This window comes from Alligator mississippiensis, chromosome 1 (assembly GCF_030867095.1).
Source record: "Alligator mississippiensis isolate rAllMis1 chromosome 1, rAllMis1, whole genome shotgun sequence".
Classification (NCBI taxonomy): domain Eukaryota; kingdom Metazoa; phylum Chordata; order Crocodylia; family Alligatoridae; genus Alligator; species Alligator mississippiensis.
Genome location: NC_081824.1, coordinates 449,186,064 through 449,209,227, shown reverse-complemented (window position 1 = coordinate 449,209,227; position 23,164 = coordinate 449,186,064). Strand labels below are relative to the sequence as shown.

The 23,164-nt window shown below is 50.6% G+C and overlaps 1 protein-coding gene across 1 annotated transcript; it reads right to left on the bottom strand.

The window, feature by feature from the left end:
* Positions 1-5,704: 5,704 nt before the first annotated feature.
* On the bottom strand, positions 5,705-22,537 carry LOC132249429 (ral guanine nucleotide dissociation stimulator-like). The gene is made up of 9 exons (XM_059724531.1): positions 22,487-22,537; positions 21,219-21,334; positions 19,138-19,218; positions 15,402-15,583; positions 13,770-13,925; positions 13,225-13,625; positions 10,577-10,645; positions 8,939-9,053; positions 5,705-5,943 (listed from the first exon to the last, which is right to left on the bottom strand). The coding sequence occupies exons 1-9, from the start codon at positions 22,535-22,537 to the stop codon at positions 5,768-5,770; spliced, it is 1,347 nt and encodes a 448-aa protein (XP_059580514.1). The 3' UTR covers positions 5,705-5,767.
* Positions 22,538-23,164: the final 627 nt, after the last annotated feature.

Below are 23,164 nucleotides of genomic sequence, written 5' to 3'. Positions count from 1 at the left end.
CCTTTACCAGCACTTTTTAACTAATAAATATTTAATTGTCTTAAATAATAGGAACATAAACGTTTTAACTATATACATTTTGTCATCTCAGGAATGGAGGTTGTACAGCCATTCTGCAGACACTGTCCGGGTGCACGTCTGTGCTGTTGCCATGTTTAGACGAAAACTGGAACTGACACAGGCTGGGGGCTAAAAACCTGATCCTGCCAAACCTTCCCAGACCCCAGAAATCCCCTGCAGATCCTGCATCCCCATAAACCCTCCCATGGATTGTGCTTAGCCCGCATCCTCCCACAAATTGTGCCAACCCATTCCCCACCCAACCCCCCATGGCTTGCACCTGCCCCCCCACCGCCACCCCCCTGCAGACACCCTCTGCCCCCCGCCCCTCTGCCGATGCCCCCCTATCTAGGGTTACCGGGGGGAGCAGGGAGCTGTGGGTTGGGAATGAGGAGCACCAGCGGGGCTGGAGGGTGGGAAAGGGGCTGTGGGTTGGAAGTGAGGGGCACGGGCAGGGCTGTGGGAGTTCAGGAGCGAGGGATGCTGGGAGGGAGCAGGGAGCTGGACACCTGAGACACCTGAGATGGAGCAGGCATTTTTCAGTTAAAAATGCTCTATGCACCCAGCCAGGGGTGTACACCGGACTTCAACAAGCCATTTATATGGCAGACGGATACCTGCAACGTGGCGTTAGGTGCGGTGCTGTCCCAGACACAGGAGGTGGGGGAACATCCAGTGGCCTACATTAGTCAAATTTGTTCTTGGGTCTACTTCCTGTGGGAGACACGTGGGTTCATGCCCATAGTGTTCCTGGGAGCCAAAGACCCGGACCTCCCAGTGAAGAGCCAGGAGGTAGGAGCTGGGCTGAGAGAGAGGGTGAGTGAGCACAGGGGAGCTTGTAGGGGGCTGAGGAAGTGTGAGCATGTGTGCGAGATTGTGTGTGCATGTGTGCGTGTGGGGCCGTGCCGGGCAGGACATGTCGGCTGAGTGGAGCCCGGGAGGGAAACCCCCCCGCCCAGGTCCCTTCTTAGCTGAGCCCCCCGGGAGCCCTGCGAACAGAGCGCACAAGCAGGCGCAGCCCAACTAGGGAGCAGCGGTTTGCACGGGAGTTCGTGCAGAGGGGCGCGCAGAAGGCGCCCAGAGGGCTGGTCCGAGCAAGCGGCCTGAGCCCAGAGGCCTGAAGAGCAGCTGCTGAGACCAGGTAAGTATGAGACGTAGCTCACAGCCGTGGCAGTGACTCGCCGTGCCCGTCAGCTTCAGCTTCCCCGCACGGAGACCCCACCCAGACAGAGCGTGCAGCCCTGGCCCTGGACTGCGGGGGCTGCCTGGGGTGGCAGCGGCTGCTGACCCCGAGCACAGGCGCTCCCCCACGTGTGGGATGTGCTCCTTGGTGGAGCCCCTGGAGCGCCGAGTGCGGGAGCCTGAGCAGGAGCTACGCACATCAGGGCCCATGAAGGCTACACTGACAACTACCGCTGGGCCCTACTCCAGGGAAATGGCGCAGAGAGGAAGGATGTGCAGAAGAAGGGGGAGGAGGTGGCCACAGAGAAGACTGGCAACAAAGACCCCCTGCAGCCACCTGGAAAACAGTTGTCTCCAGGTCCAGAGCATGCAGAGCTGGGGCCACTCCTCCCCGGCATGGCACATCAGCTAGCTCCCCGCACTATGCAGGAGGAGACTCCCACAGAGACGCCAGAGGAAGAGATAAGTGTTCAGGAAGTAAGTATTCCCACCCCGAGGAGGACACACCAGGTGGGGATGGGGACTTTCTCCTGAGGGGCAAGGAAGGACTTATCTGCCATCTGGACCACTTATCCCGAGAGGTCAGCTGTCTCCCTGCTGCCCGCATCCAAGATGTTGTGGAGAGGATCCCCAGGCTTGTCCATCCCTCTGACTATTGTCAGACTATGTTCTCTTCTGTGCTCCCTGTTGCAGCCTCCTCTCATCCAGGGCACAGATCTGGGAGGGCTACTGGGCTGTGCTGGACTCCTAAGAGATCATGTTCGCACTTGAGCCCGGCCTCTTCAGCTTCATGCTCGCGCTGGCGCTGGGCCTCCTTGTGCTGGCGCTGGGCCTCCTTGTCCACCATCTGCATCTGCCTCAGCTCCAGGTCATGCCTGAGGTTGTGCTCCTCAACTTCCAGCTGCAGCTGGTATTTGCACAAGTCCCACTCAGAGGATGGCCCCTCAGGGTCTGGATGGACTCAAGGAGGTGATCTTGCAGCCTGGTCATCATCGCACAGGATCTTAATCAGGTCTTCTTTCTTCTGCTCCTCCTTCTCTCTTTCATCACCTCTTTCAAGTTGACCACAGTCATGTGGTCATACTAGTCAGTCACCCCAGCTATCTACACTGCCCACTTGACCCAATGCCAAACGAGAGATTGTTTGCTCAAGGGTTTCCAGTGACTCTGTTCCCTTCCCCAAATGATGCCTTCAAGACAGCAGGTTGTCAGAACCCACCACTACCATCACACGTGGTGGGCCAGTAGAGGGTGCTCCTGCATTGAGCCATGTGTCTCACTGCGCCCAACCACCTTCCAGGCTCTCTGGGGGTAATGAAGCCACCAACCATGATCTGGTCTGATCTTGGCACTATGCCCCATGGGTAACACAGGCCTAGTAGTCCTTGATGGTATTTGATCCACTGCAAGAACTTGGGGTGCTTCTCTGTCTGAAGCAGAAAGAGTGGTTTCCCTTACTCAGCCGAACCAAGGGGATCCCAAGGAATAATCTACACCCTCTCCCAATGAGTCTCCCTTGCTAGGTACACAGGAGAAATGTACTGGTTACAAGAAGTAGGTTTGGAACATGGCACAGGATAGAGCAATATCAGAGAAGTCCCTTAGTGCAAACAGTGGCATGGTAGCCTTTGATCACGCATGTGAGTAAATGCTGGCTATCTATTTAGTTAGTGAGGCTGTGCAAAATTTTGCCAGCTGTTTCATTTCAAAGCTGTTTAAAAATGTTTCAAGCTCAAAACAGTGAAATTGAAACACAACTAAAGGAGTCAAAATGAACTAAGGGCACTTGTAACATTTCAAAAGCTTGAACCGATTTTGAATTTTGAAACAGGGCTTACTTGGCCTCAGTGCTGGTCTCCGACAGCAGCAGCAGCCTCATCTTATCCCGCTCACAGATCTAGGGGTTTGCATACCTGGGAGGAGTCTGGCACAGCCCAGCAGCCCTGCCAGGGGTGTGAGCGCCCAGATCAGTGTATCAGATGAGGGGAGGCTGCAGCTGCTGCCTGGAACAGGAGGCAGCAGCAGTTCTCTCTGGTGCCGGGTACACTCCATGCCCAGCAGAAATCCAGGGGCTTGCACCCCGGGAGGACTGCTGGCCTGTGCCACACTACTCTTGGGGGACCAGGCTCCCGTATCTGTGCTGGATGAGGGGAGGCTGCAGCTGCTGCCTGGGACAGGCAGCAGCAGCATTTATCTCCAGTGCTGGGTGCAGCCTGTACCCCGGGGAAGGCTGCCAGGCTGTGCTGGACTCCTTCCAGGGATGCGAGCCCCAGACCTGTGAGCTGGATGAAAGGAGGCTGCCCTGTCACCTGTGACTGGTGCTGAACCCGAATAAGCCCAGCTTCGAAACTTAAAATATTTTAACACTTTCGAAATGTTCTGAGTGCCCTTGTTTCATGTCGAAGCTGTTTCAAATCCTTTTGTTTTGTTTCAATTTCACTGTTTTGAGTGTGAAATGCATTGAAACAGCTTTGAAATGAAAAAACCAGCAAAATTTTGCACAGCCCCACTAACTAAATAGATAGCCTGCATTAACTCAGATGCGTGATGAAAGGCTACCATGCCACCATTTGCTGGAAGGGATTTCTCTGATATTGCTCAATCCTGTGCCATATTGCAAACCTACTCCTTGTAACTAATACATTTCTCCTGTGTATCTAGCATGGGAGACTTGTTGGGAGAGGGTGTAGTTTATGCCTTGGGATCCCCTTGGTTTGGCTGAGTAAGGGGGACCTCTATTTCTGCTTCAGACAGGGAAGCACCCCAAGTTCTTGCAGTGGATCAAATACCCTCAAAAGCTACTAGGCCTTTGTTTCCCATTGGGCATAGGGCCAAGATCAGTCCAGATCGAGAACGGTGCCTTCATTTCCCCCAGCCTTGCAGGTGTGGTCCAGGAGTCGGGGTGCCTGGACGTGAGGTGCCCCCAGGGATGCACTTAGAGCCTGGAAGGTGGTCAGGCTCAGTGAGGTGGGTGCTCAACGCAGGAGCAGTAGCCACTGGCCCACCACGTGTGATGGTAGCTGTGGGATCCGACAACCTGCTGTCTTGAAGGCATCATTTGGGGAAGGGAACAGAGTCACTGGAAACCCTTGAGCAAACAATCTCTCGTTTGGCATTGGGTCAAGTGGGCAGTGTAGATAGCTGGGGTGACTGACGAGTATGACCACATGACTGTGGGCAACTTGAAAGAGGTGATGAAAGAGAGAGGAAGGAGCAGAAGAGAGAAGACCTGATTAAGATCCTGTGTGATGATGACCGCCTGCAAGATCACCTCTGCACGTGCAGGCAGAACCCGAGGGGCCATCCTCTGAGTGGGACTTGTGCAAATACCAGCTGCAGCTGGAAGCTGAGGAGTGCAAGCTCAAGCATGAGCTAGAGCTGAAGCGAATGGAGATGGTGGAGAAGGAGGCCCAGCGCCAGCATGAGCATGGTGGCCAAGAGGCCAGGTTCAAGTTCAAACACCATCTCGCAGTACTCAGGATGCTGTCAAACCCTGGAGTTGCAGGCGCTTAGCGAGCCCCAGCTGCTCCCTCAGGCTGAACACACCAATCTCCCCTCACAACAAACATGGAGATGATCCAGAAGCCTTCCCAAAACAGTTTGAAAACCATGCATGCCAATGAAAGCTGGGAAAGGTCTTGAGCATATAACTAACCTCGTCTCCCGAGAGCGTTTGTGCATCACAAACTGTTGGGGACCAGGCTGTGACCAGGGAGCCAGCGAACAGGGACTGCCAACAGGGGAGCAGTTTGACTGCAGTTCACAGGCCAGGCATGGGCAGGAGCACATGGGGGCTTATGCCAGAGACTTCAGGGAAGTGAAGGAGGAGGGGTGCTACTATGGGGTGGTGACACGGAGCGCAGCCAAGGCCCCTGCCCTGCTGCTGCCTCCGGCCCGCAGCTCCTGTGAGGCCTCCACCCAGACAGGCCCCTTGGATGGGTGGGCAGTGCCCTGAGCCCTGTCTGCGGGGGCTGCCTGGCGGGACCTCTGAGGCCTGGGGGTAGCGTGGGGGCCGGGAGTCTCTTGCCTGTCCCACCTGTGCCCGGACTGAGGCCCTGGAGGGGCAGGTGAGGGGGCTCCAGGCAGAGGTGAGCAGGCTGAGGGGGATCAGGGCAATTGAAGAAGGGATTGATGGCTACTTTCATTCTCTGCAGGATAAGGAAGGAGCACCAGGAGGTATGGGGGTGGGTGGGAAAGGGGCTGTGGGTTGGGAGTGAGGGGCACCGGCAGGGCTGGGGGGGCAAGGGGAAGGGTATATACCCCTTCCCCCACCCAGGGGTCTGCTTTCTTGCAATTGCAAAACCCTACCCTTATCCCCGCCTTGTAACAAACCTCCCTCCCATTTTCCCCCTCTCCCTCCCACTCCTTGTGCCCAACATCCCTCCTGAACATAAATTATATTCCCTTCTGCTCCCCATTCCCACCTGACCCCATCCCTCCCATGCCTGCACCCCAACCCCCCACAGGCTCCCAGTCTCCCCCAGCCTGAGAATGGTATTCGTGTCAGCTCCTTGTCAGGATGCTCTCATTCGGGTCTGACCCTGCTGCCTCTAAAGAGGCGAGGTAGGCGCCTCCTCTTTTTCTTGTCTGCAGCAGACAATGGGGAGGCACGGAAAGCTGGCTTTCTTCTTTGGCTGATGTCTGCGTTCCCCTGGCTGTTCATATAAGAAAGCACATTTGCTTCCTGTGGGAAGACTAGCTCTGCAGAAAGAGAAAAGCAAAGAAGCGTCGAGTGATTGACTCTGGATAGTAGCACTGCAAGCAAGCATAGAAAACTGGTGAGCATTCAGAGGTGCATGCTGGCTGGACACATGCCACTTAGAAGTCCAAATAAGGTTCTTTAATTTGGTTTTTACTAATTATAACATCTCCTTTCCCACCAGCAAAAGTATGAGAAGATGTTGTACCGTCCAAAATTATGCTTCTGGAAGTCTGATAACACCAAACTTACCTGTGCACTACATGAAACAGTTTTCTGGCTCCGAGATCATTGACTACAGAGAGTAGCATGACGTATACACACAGGCTGTACATTTAGGTTGAAAGGCAATCATTTGACTTGCTTCCTTAATGCATCATTTCCATGTGTGGTTTTCTACAGCTTGCATGTGTTGGGTCCTTTATTCAACAAAAAGGTCAAGGCAAATTCTTTTCCATTCAGCTGAAACAACCCCTTTACCTCATCATTAACCAAGAGCAGGGATTGAACTTTGTCTTTTGGCATCAGAGGAGATTGCTGCTCCCTGAGCTCACAGGTCCCTGTCTGCTAGCAATGGGAGACAGCTGTTTTCCAAAAAGGTGCCTGTGTGGGGAGGGGGGACACTGGGGTGTTGGGTTGCTGGGTCCCAGAGGCGAGCAGAAAGAAACCTGCTCAACCTGGCTTTCTCCCCTCCCTTTGCATCCTCCCTCTCTTCACTGGCTCTGAAAGAGGGCTGTAAATCCAGTGCAGGGCCTGATACTGCTGCTGATTTGATGGTGATGATAGTTTGACCTCGCAATGGTCAGGGATTGATGGTAGACTCTCCTCCTGCCACTCAAGATACTCAGCAGGCTTAGGGCTTGCCAAACACTGCAAGTACAATGCCTACAATCCAGTAGCCCTCTGTGAAGGTGAAGCTATTCTGTGGGTGATGCTCTGGATTTATACAGTGCTTTCCCCAGTAGGGTCTTTGACCATAAGTATGGCTTTTGGCATGACAATAGTTCAAATAAATAGTAAAGATTAGCGTGGGCGTGCAAAACCTCAAACAACTGGTGGCCAGGATCCCATGGACAGTAAGTTTAAAGGAAAAAGGAATCGGGGAATTTGGTTGTACCTTCGAGAGAATATTAAGGGCACTAGGATATGCCATCCCTGTGTAAGGAAGGTTAAGAATCACATCAACGGACTGGCTTGTCTAAACAGCAAATGCTTTTGTGACTTGAAACTTAACAAGGAATCTCTCCAAATGTAGAAACATAGCTACAATACTACAGATGACAAGAAAGGAAAACTCCAGGCAGACCAAGGCACTGCAATACAGCTAGTCCGAGACACACAAGCATCCTGTGAAGTTAGATGTCAAGGACCAAAGGAAGTGCAGGTCCATTACTGACTGGGGAAAGGGAATTAAAATTGCTCAATACGGAAAAGGCAATGTGTTTAATGACCTCTTATCTCAGTCCACATAAAATGTGTCCTGGAGGTCTCAAGGAACTGAGCATACACTTAGGAAATCTGCAGATGATGCCAAGCGAGGTAGGACAGCAGATGATCTGGAAGATAGGTTGAGGATTCTCAATGACCTTGACCAATTGGAAAAAACGGTCTTAAATTAATGAAAGGATAGTATAATAGTTACAGGAGTAGAGCACAAGCTAAATATGAGTCATCACTGCAATATTCTTACAAAAACTGATAAAGAGCAAGAGCATATGGAGCTGTATTAACATGCATGTTGTGTGCAAAGTAGGGGAAACCATTTTTCAATGATATTCAGCATTGGGGAGGCCTTAGCTTGAAAACTGTGGCCAGTTCAAGGCATCGTGCTTTACGACAAACAGATGAAGTGAAAAGAGTCTGGAGAAGAGCAGCAACAATGAGGAAGTGTCTAATATTGTCCTAGACAGGAAAGTTGGAAGACCTGGATTATATAATCCTGAGAAAATGGAGGGGGTGTTAGAAATCTTCAGAAAGGGTTGTTACTTGTAAAGAGGATCTCTAGTTGTCTGTGATGATAGCAGGTATAGTAACGGGCTTCCATTGCAACAGGGGGCATTTAAGCTGGAAATGAGGAAATACTTCCTAACTCTGGAAGGTGGGGCTAGGCCCTGGGTGTCCTGCTCCCTGGATGAGTAGCCTTCCCATTAGCTTGAACATTAAAGTATGGGAGGGCCCTCATTCTCCTCCCACCTCTCCAATGAGCTTTTGGCCAGCCAAAATGTCATGACTTATAGTACGGCCTAGTGAGCGCATCTGACCTGTTCATGGCTCCAAACATGCTGAGCTGCAGCACAACCCTATCCAAAACGGCAGCTATGTGGCTGTGGCCACGCTGGTTAGGCACACAAGGTGAAGTGGGATATAGCCCTGTGACTCAGTTTACATGCACGAGGAAGAAAGGAGCTGTGCCCATTTGAAACATCTAGTAAACTTCAGTCTTCTCCAGGAAGTTATTGAAGTCAAGGATGTAATCACTCACAAGGAGACGGGACATATCAGGACAAAAAACGGCTTCAGACAATACTTAACTAACTGGAGGAGAGGGAGGCTGTACTGTGCTGCACCAGAATTAATACCGTGATGCGGAGATTACACAAGTCATCACAAATTCCTGGTGCAGAGGTCGTAGATTTTTTCAAGCAGGATGGATTTCAGGGAGTGGATCTGGACTGTGTCGTCCCTGTGGCTTTCTGGGCACCAGTCAGGGTACAGGTGACGCTCCCAGACCTTTCTTCTGTTTCATTTGGCCCTGACTTCAGACAGCGGGACACATGTCAGCGCTGGATCTCTAAGTGTCAGTCTTCCCCAGCTGCATGCATGACATCCCAAAGGGGAGTAGAGGTGTGCTGACTCCTACCAGGTAATCAAGAGGGAGGTCTACTCCACCTGGCTATGAGATGAAGCACTGCACTATTTCTAAAATGGATTCATAGGCATGTTCTTCTGCAAATATGAGGAGGATATTTGAACCAGCAAAAAGTTTTGCTCTCTTACCTTTGTGTTCCGAAATGACCTGCACAAGTTGGTAGTTTCCAGCTTCCTCCATGTCCAGATCATATTTTCTCATAATTTTTGAGATCACATCTCTAGTTGTGTCTTGGCTCGTTAACTGGAAAAAGCATTTTGCAGTGAAATATTTTACTTCCTTGTTTCTTGACATTTGTTTTCACTTTATCTATCTGGCATGTTGGTTTGGTGTCTCATCGCTGAGGTACAGACAGTGCACAAATGGAAATTACAGAGAGATGGAAATAGTGTTGTGCACAGAACATCCTAGCAAAGGGTGACGGTTTCTGTGTGTATTTTACTCTACCAAGCTGCGTCTCTAGATTTGGTTTGTCCCTAGTGTAAAAAAGACCACTATGAATGTTCTTTTATTTTGCCTCTGTCTCTCGGAAATCTTTCATTGCAGCGTGGTCACCCACACGTAGCAGAGTCTCAGAAGCCACTAGGCTGGTCCTATGCCATCAAGGCTTTACCTGCCTAAATCTACCTTGGGCCAGTGAGATGGCACAAGCAGCATCTCCCTCACCATGCATCTGGCCCAGGGTTTCCCTCTAAACGGTTTCCCTTTCACTGGAAAGTCCCATACAACCTTCTCACAAACAACTGGGAGAAACATGGGGAAAAGCAAATGACTCCAAAGCAGATAGACAACTGGCTCAGCAGCCACAAGCAAAGGTCATTCTGCCTGGATCCAGGTGGGAACGGCAGGAGGCTTTGAGTGGACTCCTACAGGGATCTGCCCCGGCTCTGCTGCTGTTCAGATGATTTGGATGCAGGAATAAAGAGCTTCCTGAGCAAATTTGCAGAGAACTCAAGACTGGGAAGGACAGCAAACGCACTGGGAACACTGTCTCTTGGCTGGGGATTTGGACTCGGGTGTGCTGATTGCTCTTGTTAGAACTAAAAAAACCTACAAGTTCCTGGGTTTTGCTTCTCTGCTCGGGGTCCTACCAAGCACCACATTTGGGATTGGACCTCCGCCTCCTTGCTTTAACTGTAGCAGGTTATGGTTCTTCTTGGTGTTTTGGGCATTGAGAATAGTAGTTGTGTGGGAGGTTGGTTTCTGCAGTATTAAGAATAGGTCAGACATAACTTGAGTGGAAAGGTTTAGTTAGGAATCATCCTGCCTTCAGCAGGGGGTTAGATTAGATGGCCTCCTGAGGTCTCTTCCAGCTCTACTTTTCTATAAGAGAAAATGAGGGGTAATACACTATGATATTTAGAAGTATATGCCCTTTGGGATCCTAATTTTCTAGTGCTCTACAGCATCTTTCGGTGACTTGCCACCAAGCTGCTCTTCAGTGTATCTGTCTGCCTACCTGTGCAGACAGGCCCATTCATACAAATGGCGTGCATGGTTTCTTGGTACCTTAGTCAATGACTGAGGACAAGTGGTGGATATTATCCAGCTGAAAGCCCAGAGAAAAGTTTGGGAGGTGGAATGTACTTTGACTCCTAAAATAACCATGTCAATTCACCTAAGAATCAAGGGCATGAGGTGGCCCCTAATATTTCAAAGCTTTGTCTTGGTGTGAATCAGAGCAGCAGAGAATTTACATGTAACTTGTCATCCCGAGTGAAAACACATCCTGTAATAAATCTACACAGCTCTTCCACATCACTTACCAGAATGCCTTTGTACACAACACCTTGACTGTTCGGCACTGAGCAGTGAATGACGTAGGCGTCTTCGTTCTCCTGGGAGTAAGGTGCAGACAGAGCAAATCAGAGGTGGAGGAAGGAGGAGGTGATGAACACGCGGCCATGGAAGGTACGCATGAAGGAGATGATGAGCATTCAGAGAGGTAAATAATGAAAAATAAATGAAGGGAAAAAGTCAGAAACATGATGGAAGCAGTAGGGATGAAAGAGCAGAACCAGAAGCAGGTATTTTGGGTCTATGCCTGGTACTTGAATGTTGTTAGTGGTGGTGTCCTACCTCCAGGAGTAACTTGGTTTGGTATTTGTAATGAAGTATTCATATTTAGTATTCCATCTACAACTAACACCCCTGAAACACAGAAGATATCGATTTTTGCCGTTTGAAATGGGTGTTTAGTTGGTCTAATAAAAGACAGCACTTTTAGCCAAAGAACCTTGTCTGCTGAAAGAAACGGTAGCATTCCTGACTGCACAATGAGCTTTGCTCAGGAAGGAGCTCCTGCAGGGCCGATGCGCCTACTGACCTTTCTCTGCCATTACCTATTGGGCAAGGTTGTGATATGGAAAGTAATATTCCAAAACCCTGGAAGCTTTGCTTCCATCTTCTGCACTCCTTTGTGTTTACAGACTCCTCTGACTTCTGCCCAGCTGGGGAGGGATGCATGGGACAGGGGCAGGAGGGCAGGGGAGCCTGGGATGCGGGCACAACAGTGCGGGGAGTGGGGGATATGCCTCGCTGCCTCTTACCCAGCCAGGACGGATGGCAGGGAGGGGCACAATGCAAACTCAGCTTGCTCCAGGTGGAAGGGGGCAAGCAGTATCAGGGCATAGACCCCACTCCCCGCACTGCTGTGCCCACATCCTGTGCCTCTCTGCCCCGGCTGGGTAAGTGGCAGTAGGGCATCGCCCGCCAGTTGCCCATCTGGGGTGAGGGGGCACAGAATGCAAGTGCGGCAGTGCCAGGAGTGGGGGCTATGCCCTGCTGCTGTTTGCCCCCTTCCACCCAGAGCAAGCCGCGCCACCCCCAACCCCCTCCCCAAGTCCCACATCCCCCTGCCCCGGCTGGGCAGCTTGTCCCAGCCCCAGCCCCAGCCCCAATCCCTTCCTCACTGTGGGGGCAGGGCAACTCAGCCGAGGCCTGGCCTGGTTTAGTATAGCACCATGCGCTTTTGGGTAGCTCTGGGCCACTCATGCTGTCACTTGCGGGTGCCCCGTGCCCCTCACGGGGACTGGGTATTGAGGCGGGATGGGTCCTGCACGCATGAAACAGGCCCCACCCGATGGCATGTGGTGCCCATGCACACAGGACCTGGGCCAGCATGACAGGTGGTCTCCGGGAGTGGGCCCAGGTGATGTGGCAGAGCAGCGGCCAGTGCCGAGCCGCACTGCTGTGCCACATGGGGGGATGTGCCAGGAGGCCCCAAGTGCCCCAGTGCTCACTGCTGCTCCCAGTGAGCTGCGGGCTGTGCACGGGGGGCTGAGGTATTGTGGGGGTAGGCTATGTCGGGGAGCTGTGGGCCCTGCAGGGGACATGTGGGCCTGGCAGGGGGGGAATGCTGTGGTCCTGGGGGCGGCAGTCCATGTGCTGTGTTGGGGAGCTATGCCCTGTTGGAGGGCAGAGGACCCACCCTACCTGAGCAGCATCCTCCCACAGTCCCCGCTCACCCACAGGCCCCCCACAATCCCCCCACACCTATCCCCACCCCCTGTCCCACCTCACTCCTGCAAGCAGCTGCTGGCCCCAGGCTCTATCTCCCCCTCGCTGCAGATCTGGGAGGAGCTGGGCGGGCTTATTTTGCCCCAGATGGCACAACTTGCCCCACACCAAAGGGTGTGGCCAGGCATTTGGTGAGGCAGAAATCCCCGGCTCAAATACGTGCCGCTCCTATTTGAGCTGCTGCAAGCACACATGCTGCATGTGTGGACGTGCCGTAAGGGTGCAGAGAGAAGTGGAGCTCCCAGCTCTAACTCAGAATGATTTTTGCAAAGCGTTCTGAGTTCCTACGTTGCCCGAGACCAAACAGAAGTTCACTGTTGGTCTGGAGGGGTGGGGATCTAGCTGCCCGCTGGGAGCCTGCAAGCAGGTTTCCACAACAAGGGCCAAGCTCTGTGCCAGTGTTGGCTGTTTCAGAATGGGAGGGGGGAAAGGCAGTGGAGGGAGCTCGTTCTTGGGGCTCTGCAGCTGGTGTTGAGGGGTGGAGTGGGTGAATTGGAGCCACCCCACTTTGGGGGGCCTGTAATACACTGACCCCACTCTGTAGCGGGGGCTGAAAAACCCTGAGACTCAACTCCTTCTGCTCCCTTGCCCCCCTCCCATTCTGAAAACACCCACAGGTTGGGAGCCCCAGCAGACACACGTTACACAAGACACTACGTTTTGAAACATCTTTAGCTGACACCACATGCAATGAGGGGCCAGATTTTCACCCAGTGGGCCATTTAAGCTGTTTGCAGCCGTGCGCTTGTGTTTGGTCACAGCTATAAACAGCTTTCTGGGGGACAGGAGTAAACAATGCATGTGGAAATTCAATTTTCACTTATAAGACAAATATTGGCAATTCCTCATCCCCTTTTCATATTGAATACTTTGAACAAAAGGTTCTAGACCATACCTTTTCCTGAGGCAGGTTCCTGGGCTGGTCCCCGGGCAGGTCCCTGGGCTGGCCCTTGGGCTGGACTCTGGGCAGGTCCCCAGGTTGGCTCTTGGGCAGATCCCAAGGTCGGTCCCCCAAATGGTCCTCAGGCTGGTCCCTGGGCTGGCCCTGAGGCTGGTCCCCAGGTTGGTCCTCCGGCTGGCCCTCGGGCTGGACCTCGTGCAGGTCCCTGGGCTGGACCTTGTGCAGGTCCCCTGGCTGGCCCTTGGGCTGGTCCCCAGGTTGTTCCTCCCGCTGCTCCCCGGGATGGCCCTCGGGCTGCACCCCGGGCTGGACCTCGGGCAGGTCCCCAGGCTGGCCCTCGGGCTGCTCTTCAGGCTGGCCCTTGGGTTGGACTTCGGGCAGGTCCCAAGGTCGGTCTGCCAGATGGGTGTCGGGCTGGTCCCTGGGCTGGCCCTCGGGCTGGTCCCCAGGTTGGTCCTCCGCCTGGCCCTCAGGCTGCTCCCCAGGCTGGACCTCGGGCAGGTCCCTGGGCTGGTCCTCGGGCAGGGCCCCTGGCTGGCCTTCGGGATGGTCCCCAGGTTGGTCCTCCGGCTGCTCCCCAGGCTGGCCTTTGGGCTGCTCCCCGGGGTGGACCTCAGGCAGTTCCCCGGGCTGGCCCTTGGGCTGGTCTCCTGGCTGGTCCGCAGGATGGTCCTCGGGATGGTCCCCAGGCTGGCCTAGATACACCAGTTTATTTTGAGCTAAATGAGGTGAGTGAAAATGGCTCTACCAGCCTTAGTTATGTATGGATAGTTTATGGAAAGAAGCCACAGAAATAGAATTTTTAACAATTGTTTACAAAAATCAGTTCTCTGTCCTCCATTTCTGATTCCTTCCCTCCCCAACTGGCATCTCCCCTCTCTCTCTCTTTATCTTAACTCAGTAAAATCAACTCTAAATCTTGTTCTACAAGATGTAAACCTCTTAATTTCCACTGGCATTTCCCCTATAGTCTAACTCATTGACACTTCTCAGTCAAGTGAGGTGTCTGTCACTCAAAGTTTAAGAACCTTTTTCAAATATTACTACAAGAAATAAATGCAAGAACAAAACCCCTGGAAACTTCTGCTTGCTTTGAACAACAGTTGGATCGAAACATAGACCTGAACATTTTCTTGGCCCACTGGAACCAAATCCAGGACAGAACCTCATTAGACACCTATTAGCAACCTTGGAGATATGAATGTTTTTGGGGCTGAAGAAAAAGTTGGCCGGGGAACTCCCTTTTTGAGGGATGCAATGCATCTTTTATCCACCTTTAAATGCCTGAGTTTATCTGGCGGTGAACCCAATTCTAAAATAACACCTTCTTTCTGGAACATCCACCAGGTCAAGTTTATGGGGTTAAAATACTGCTTTGCTTTTGTATCCTCTATTTCATATATCATTTGCTTTCACTTCTGTGCCAAAGCGAGACATTAACACATTGCACCAGGTCCAAGAAGCATACCCAGCAAGTGATTTGCCACAGGAAAGTTTCTAACTGGGTTAAGGACCGTGTGTCAATTTGATGCTGGACATATAGCATTCTTGTATTGCCACAGCTCACCATTGTTTCAGCAGGTCTTTGACCTGGAATGTAAGTTATTTCTCTGTCCTTGGAGGTCAGAAGCCCAACACTCAAAGAGGAAAAAACACTCACACGCACTTCCTGTGCTATGGTGGTCACTAGCAAGACATGCTTCACGACAAAAAGGCTTTGCCTGAAGCTGCCTTTGGTCAGAGCACGGTAACACCTGATGAGATTTTTCTCTTTGCAAGGGGAAAAGTAGGTAGAGAGCAGCTTTGGCCATACTTCCAAGGTGCTGAAAATGCAAAGGCAATTTGCCTCTTGGCTGCTGCTCTGACTCTTGTGCGCTGGCAAATTCTCTGAAATGCCAAGTTGCCAGTTTCCAATCCGCACGACCAGGCCTGTGATTCCCCACTGCAGATTTGTGTTTCTACCCACTCTTTACCCACTCTCCCAGGAGAGATTCACCAGGGACAGAGCCAGAAAAACCCAAAGGTCTACAGGGCCTGATCCTGTCGTGTAAGTGATATCAGGATTAGGCCCTGGCAATATAATTGTTGCTAACATTTACCTCCCAAAATGCAATTCTTTAGTGCAGTTTCGGAGATGATGAAGTGATAGCTTGAAAAAAAATATAACTTACTCTCATTTTCTGCTTCGTTTTGAAACTGGTGGAGGAGGTGTTTGGCCTCCATTTCAATGTCACAGCCAGGGACGTTCTTGTTCAGGTGTGCTATTACTTTCTGCAGTGTGTGGTACTTCGGTGGCTCTTTGAAATCTTCAGGGCTAAAGTGCAGCCAAGTTTTCAAGAAGAAGATGATTGGACTGAAAAGAAATACATTGACAAAATCCAGTCATAATCAGTCTTTGTAACAGTGATATTTGTCATTCAAACTTGTATAAAAAGATGAATCTATTCCTTCTGCTATGAGCAAGCAAGGAATTCTGATCTGGGCACCTTTTTCCGTAATCCTGGTCTAAACTCACTGACACACATTTTACCACTCTTAATTACTCATCAAACTAGTGAATGAACACTGAATTGTATCCTCAAGATGCAAAATATAGGACAATTATAACTATTTTTAGCTATATCACCATCCTCCAATTTGATCTAGTATTACAGCAAACAAAGTAAAAGAGACACAGGAAAACACGAACATCCTGCCCCAAACACAACCTTTACACAACACACAAATTGCCTGGCTTTCTCGCTTTCTACTTTTCTTGCTTTCTTTTTTTCTTGCTACATTTGGGCCACTTTCTGCAGTGCTTCTCTCCTAGTGTCACACAAAGAAGAAATGCCTACTTGAGTGGGTAAACTTCAGCTAAGCCACTACCACAGCTTTTGAGGTCTGCCAGTCTCTCCCCTTGCTCTCCCACAGACAGGCAGGAATAATGCCCATTCTCCTGTACAGACATGATACATAGGACCGTAAGAATCACAATCTGGCTCAGAGCAGAGGCCCGGCTATCTCGCAACACTGTCTCCACAAGTGGTAAGGAGCAGATGTTTTGGAGGACAAGTAGGAGAAAGTGAATAGAGAGATGCATCCTCCGTCTCGATGTTTGCTAAGTCACCACGCACGTGGACATCCCTAAGCCCTATGACTGACAGCCCCAGATTGACAACTTTCGAAAGGGTAGTTGCAGTCTTTTCCTGAACCTGGTTATAGTACTGGCCTCCACAACATCTGGGGGTGATGTGTTTCACAAATTAGTGAGGTGTGAAAAAGTGCTTCCTTTTGGTTGTTTCAAACCTGGTGCCTCATCATTTAATGAGGTGGCCCTAAATTCTTGTATCAGGAGACAGTAAATACAGGTTTCCTTCGATTTCTTCTCTACACGCATTCCTGGAGCATGGCACATCAGTCACATTTGCATAATGCAAACCCACTTTACAATTCATAGATTCATAGATGTAGGGTGGGAAGGGACCTTGTAGATCTGCTAGTCCGACCCCTGCCCTGGCAGGAGAGAAAACTGGGCTCAAATGACCCCAGCCAGGTAAACGTCGAGACTCCTCTTAAAGACCCCCAGGGTAGGAGCCAGCACCACTTCCCTTGGGAGTTGGTGCCAGATCCCAGCCGCTCTGACTGTGAAGCAGTGCCTTCGGATGTCTAGTCTAAACCTACTCTCTAGCAACTTACGGCCGTTATTCCTTGTTACTCAGGGAGACCCTCAGGGGAACAAGGTCTCTCCCAAACCCCGCTGGTCTCCTGTAGTAAGTTTACAGATGGCCACCAGGTCCCCCCTCAGCCTTCTCTTGCAAAGGTTGAACAGGTTCAGGTCCCATAGCCTCTCCTCATAGGGTCTGCCCTGCTGTCCCCGGATCATGCGGGTGGCCCTGCTCTGGACCCTCTCCATGCTGTCCACGTCCCACCTGAAATGCAGCGCCCAGAACTGGACACAGTACTCCAACTGCAGCCTGACCAGTGTCGCATAGAGGGGGAGGATCCAGCTGTTCCCCCATCCCCCACATCCGGGCCACTCTTCCCTTCCCCTCCCCCACACATCTGGATTGGGGTTGCCCTGACCCAAACTGCCCCTCCCCATGCATTCAGATCAGGACTGGGACCAAGACTGGCTGCTGCACCCCGCTGCAGTTTCCAGAGGCTCTGATAAAGCCTTAAGCAAAGTATATAGGGGATTAAAACACATCTGTTCCAGAGTGGGCAGTAGCCTCAGGAAGTCCTGGTTTGCAAGGCCATTATTTTAGCCACTAATTTATATTTCTTCCCAAGTAAACCCAAAGAGAAGCAGGTTATTCAGCACTTTATTAACATCAGACTTAGAGATAAGATCGAGCTTCGACCATCTCAGGTCCAGACTCAACAGCTGCTGCTTCCCAGAACATGCCATACTCGCACTTCACAGCCCCACAGCCCCCCAGTTAAGAGGATTTCCCGATGGTAGGACTGGTAGGTCAGATATTTTATAACGTGTAATGGTAAGTATTAATAATCATTTTGTAGTGGGGTTTGAAAACCTGTGGCTTTCTCTGTAACACCCCCCTGCCAGAATGTCTTAGGAATGAGCAATGTTAAACTTCGGAAAACTAAAAACCCTATTCATGAAACTTTGTAGAAAGGATGTTTCTGGGAGGGAAGATGCTGTGTAAGGGCTTGGAAGTTAGACTCTCGTCTTGGATTTACTAGTCCTGGGGTACTGACGAGATGGCACATGACAGAAAAGGATGTGGAACTTGTTTTTTCCCAAAAGAAATGAAAGAATTGAAGCTACTTGAACCCTTGCTTAAATCCAATCATTGACAAGCAAGATCATGGGAGTTAAGACAATTTACTTAATGTGGGAAACTGTGTTAATTTACTTGCCGGAAGCTGTGCTAGCACTCTTATAGAGAAACTCAGAGCCATACACTCACTGCCGAGAGCTGAAGGGAGTCAGCGGGATCAACAAGGGGGGATCAAATATAATCCTTCAAGTCCTTTATACTGCCAGTGCATACCAAACCTCAGAGCATGCAGATGACAATGTATAGACGTGCTGAGGGAAGGTTCATTAGACTCCTGCCTCTTAAAAACTAAGTAATGGTCCGTATGGAACTAGAGGCAGAAGAAGACATCTTCTTTTTTCATTTAAGAAAGGTTCAGTTTCACCGTTTTCAGCATCCAAATGTAAACACAATTTAAAAATCCACAAGGATGAATGATTAATCAAATGACCAATTAACCAATGCTTAAGAAATTCCAGCATGTAGGATTTGGGGGACAGGCACCTGCATGCACACAAACACATGCACGCAGACATACACACATACATGCATCACATGCAAGCACACAGAGATACAGTCATGCAGATACATGCATGCAGATACATGCACACTTGTGCATGCACAGACACATGCAAGCACATACTTGTGCATGCCAAAGATGAGTGCACACACATGCATGTACACATGCACGTGTGCACACAGGCACATGCATGCACAAACACATGCTCACAGACATACACACATGCATCACATGCAAGCACAATCAGGGCTACATCCCCCCTAGAGTATGTTGGCATTTCCAGAATAGAAAATGAAATCCACAACAGACAATAACATGCATATTTGCATAACATGTGGTGAAAAGAAGCAAGGGCAACAAGCATGCTTTGTTTGTCCCCCAGAAATTACTGACCCCAAAATAAAGGACAGTTTCTGTTCGGTTTTCGGACAGCATCCCAGTCTGTGTCAATTAATGTAGGCATGATACAGTGAATTCTTTGCTGATAACAATAAGGATGGCTCTGTGTGCATGTGTGTGTGTGTGTGTGTATATATATATATATATATATATATCTATAAAAGATGATTAGTTTTACCACATCCCTTGAATCCTGACTGAGGTTTTGTTGTACAGCGCACTTACTTCCCGAGGACTGCCCTGGAGTCCGCTGAGAAATCTGGACTTTCATCTCCTCTGCAGCTCAAGGTCTCCAGCTTTCCATGCCTAAACATCAAAATGGATATTTTAGAGAGTTATTTAAAAAACAAGCTCAACATACTTGGAAGGGCAACACCACTAGACTCTTCAGCACCACTAGACCGCACAGCCCATCAGGGTAACAGGACCAGCAGGTGTGATCAGAGATCACGACGGACAAGAACGTAACTACGCCTTAGTAAAATGTCCTTGTCATATCCATTTACGTTCTTATCACTATTCTGATTAGTCTGCAAAAGCACAAAAGAGCAGCAGGAAAACCACTCCCCAAGTCAGAGAGGAAACCAAATCTGGCCAGTTTGGGGGGACAAGGATCACGTTGTGACCCTGAGCAGAGTAAAAGATGTGAGAGGTTTCTTCAGAAATCCCTGCCTTTCCCATAATTACTGGACTATCATGGCTACATCACGCTTTCACTGAGACTCAAATAAGATGTTTTTTTTTTTCTAATAGTGAGGCTGGACAGCAAAGGGGGGATCTGGTTAAATGGAAGAGCTAGATTAGCAGACCTCATCGTTGGAAAGGTGGGAGGGCTTGGAAGAAAGGAGAAGACTGCATATAGATTGGTGATAACTAGACCTGCTCCCACCCCAGGGCTGCTGGCTTAGTCCAGCACCAAAGAGAGTGTGTTGCACATCGGGTGCATCTACACGTGACATTAAGGCGAGCCATAAACTCTGGTGCACTTGGCGCCAGAGTCAACTGCTCCCAGGCACAGCATCTGCACGTGCACCCAGGACCACAGCACTTTGTGCCAGGGCAGAAGAGTCCCAGGCTGAAAGGGAGCATCAGTCCCAGTTCGGGGGCAGCACTGGGCAATGGAGGGACTGGCCGGGCACGAAGGTGCTACAGAGTGGAGCGAGGAGGCAGGCAGCCCCTGTAGTTAGCACCCTTGTGCCCCAAGGAGTCCCTTTCTACAGGACTTTGGTTTAACATAATTTCTTCTCCAGCTGTCAGCCCACCCTCATCCAGCTGAGGACCAGATTGAGACTGCCCTTTGGGGAAGGGCTGCTGTTATAAGATTTCCCCTCCGCCCCTCATGTTCTCCATACGCGGAGAGAGGCTGTTGCATTTTCTGAAGTCGTAAGCGTATTGAGACTGCTCTCGCTGTTCACTCTCAGATGGATATCACCTTTCAGTGGCATATCACCACAAAGAGGACGGGAAGGAGGTCGAGTCTTAGCCCTGTCCCCCTCCCTCTTCTGCTTCCTTCTACACCAGGGCATTTCCAGCAACTAAATGGTACAATATGGCCCACCCTTTTGTGTTACATTACATTAGAAGAATTAGTTGCAAAATAAAGATGTTAATTATTTGCTGCTAGGAAAAATAGAAGTCTTCTTTACCGACTGTTGTAGGAAAAAACTTGGCCATTGCAAATCTATACATATTAAAGGCTGCCCACATTTTCCTTTGAAATATGCTTGTGGGAGAATTTAATGCTGAGACATGGTGCCTAATGGTATGCTTTATACCTGTTCTGGAGACCACTGCTAGGGGCAGGCAGGAGGCAGGGCAGGGTGGCACTGAGACAATAACTTCTTCAGAGAGCTACAGACTTTTGTTGGCCTTCCTCAGACACTATGAATGGACTTGCAGAGAGCAGGGGGATGAGATAGAAAGGTCCTGATCCAGCACAGGCCGATTCATGCGGCAAAGAGTTATGCAGAGGGACAGCGACAGCCTGGATTTGTTAACTCTGGATTTTCCCAGCAGTGTGTTGAGCTGTTTGGAGGACTGCTTGCCTCCAGCTGTCCTCTCTTTCCACTAAGGAACCAAGCAGTCCAATTTACTTATTGGTCTCCTTGTTTGAGAAAGTACTCAGCTCTGAGGAGGCATTTTCAACCCTGTTTCAACTGAAACACTGACTTTTTCAAGCTCGTTAGAAATACATGCATAGCATTAACTTCTTAAGTATGCCATCTTCAAAACTATTTGAGATCATTTCTTGCAACGTCCCACCTCTAAAGGCCATCACAGCTTCCTCCACAGCTCTTGGCTCTTACCTGCTGAGGAGCATTTCTAGGACCTCACCAGGAGAGGCAAAGGTCCTGTATGTTGCGAAAAATGTATGTATGTTCCCAAAACCCTCCAGAAGAGCATCTACATTTTTCTGCATGACCTGTGAAACAAAAGATGAAAATCATGACATCAGTCATGAAACAAGCAGTCTCCCCGCTCTGAAACTCTAGTTCAATTTTGCCTTTTGAGAACACAGAAGATCCTATAGCACAAATTACTGAAATGTCATTATTTGATTGCCGGTCTAAAGATGGCTGCAATGATGAACTCGTTAGAACAGCTGATCTTTCTTCACAGTATTACCTTGACATCCTCCCTCCACCGTGTCAGTAGCTAACTGCAGCCCAGAGACAAGCAGGTCTTTCCTCTCCCAACCACAGCAGCGCTGGGACGCGCTAGCGGGGAGAAACATGTCCGGGACAGAGGAAACAGCACGAGTCCACAGTGGCCCTCCTCTGAACCAGTGCCAAACCCCACGTCCACCCAGTGCTGGAGGGGGGAGGTCTGTTACCAGAAGCACATGTCGGTAGAGGAGACAGAAACGAAGTCTTGACCATGTGGAATCAGACACGTTTTGTGAAGGAAGAGTGTTAATCCCACGAGTCCAGGCATATCCCAGAGGTAGCAATGTATTTTGTCTCCCTTTGTCCCTCTTCAAGTTTTACATCTGGATGCAATATTTCTTGTCACTTTTAGACTTGCCCTTGCACTGGCTGGAGCCTGATCCAAGCCCAGGCAAGTTAAACGGAACAAGCCATCATTGTTATTCGAGAGGCAAATATATGTTATTAGTGGGAAATGGTCCCTGGGAGTGATTCAGGTACTTGTGTGGAAAGACAGCGGGGATGGAAAGTTCTGGACAGATAAAAGATGCAAATAGGTATGTTGACAAGGACAACTGGATGTTTCCCATGTTGTCTTTTTCAATAGTCCAGTTATAAACAGGAATATACATAGTTTCATAGTTGGTCGGGTGGGAAGGGACCTGTGCAGATCATCAAGTCCGAACCCCTGCCATGACTACTGGGGTCAAACAACCCCGGCAAGGTGTTCATCCAGCCTCCTCTTAAAGACCCCCAGGGTAGGAGCCAGCACCACTTGTCTAGGAAGTTGGCTCCAGATCCTAGCCGCCCTGACAGTGAAGTAGCTAGCGCCTCCTGATGTCTAGTCTGAATCTCCCCTCTGCCAGCTTGTGACTGTTATTTCTAGTCACTCCTGGGAGTGCTCGGGGGAACGGGGACTCCCCCAGTGCCTGCTGGTCCCCTGTGTCCAGTTTGCAAATGGCCACTAGCTCCCCGCACATCCTTCCCTTGTGGAGGCTGAACAGGTTCAGGTCCCTTAGCCTCTCCTCGCAGGGCCTGCACTGCTGCCCCCCGATCAAGCGCGTGGCCCTCCTCTGGACCCTCTCCATGCCGGCCACATCCCTCCTGAAGTGCGGTGCCCAGAACTGGATGCAGTACTCCAACTGCGGCCTGACCAGTGCCGCATAGAGGGGGAGGATCACTTCCTTGGACCTGCTCGAGATGCATCTGTGGATGCATGACAAGGTGTGGTTGCACTGATGAGAAGGGAGTTCCCCCAACCTGTAGGTATGCTGCTGGTTCTTCCTCCCCAGGTGCAGCACCTTGCACTTGTCAGTGTTGAAACCCAACCTGTTCTCATCCGCCCACCCCTGTAACCTGTCCAGGTCCGATCACACCCTAGTCCTCCTTCTAGCGTGCCCACTTCTCCCCACATCATAGTGTTGTCTGTGAATTTGAACAGGGTGCTTTTTACTCCCTCGTCCAAGTTGCTGATGAAGATGTTGAACAGTGCAGGCCCGAGGACCGAGCCCTGGGGTACCCCACTGCCCACGTGCCTCCAGGTCGAAACGGCCCGTCCACCACCACTCTCTGAGTGCGGCCCTCCAGCCAGTAGTGACCAATCTGAC

Coding starts and splice junctions, on each gene's coding strand:
- LOC132249429 (XM_059724531.1), bottom strand. CDS start 22,537: ATGTGCGGGGAGCTAGTGGCCATTTGCAAACTGGACACAGGGGACCAG. Junction 10,646..13,224: donor GGAACCTGCCTCAGGAAAAG/GTATGGTCTAGA, acceptor TACTCCCAGGAG/AACGAAGACGCCTACGTCAT. Junction 9,054..10,576: donor TTGTGTACAAAGGCATTCTG/GTAAGTGATGTG, acceptor TGCTTTTTCCAG/TTAACGAGCCAAGACACAAC.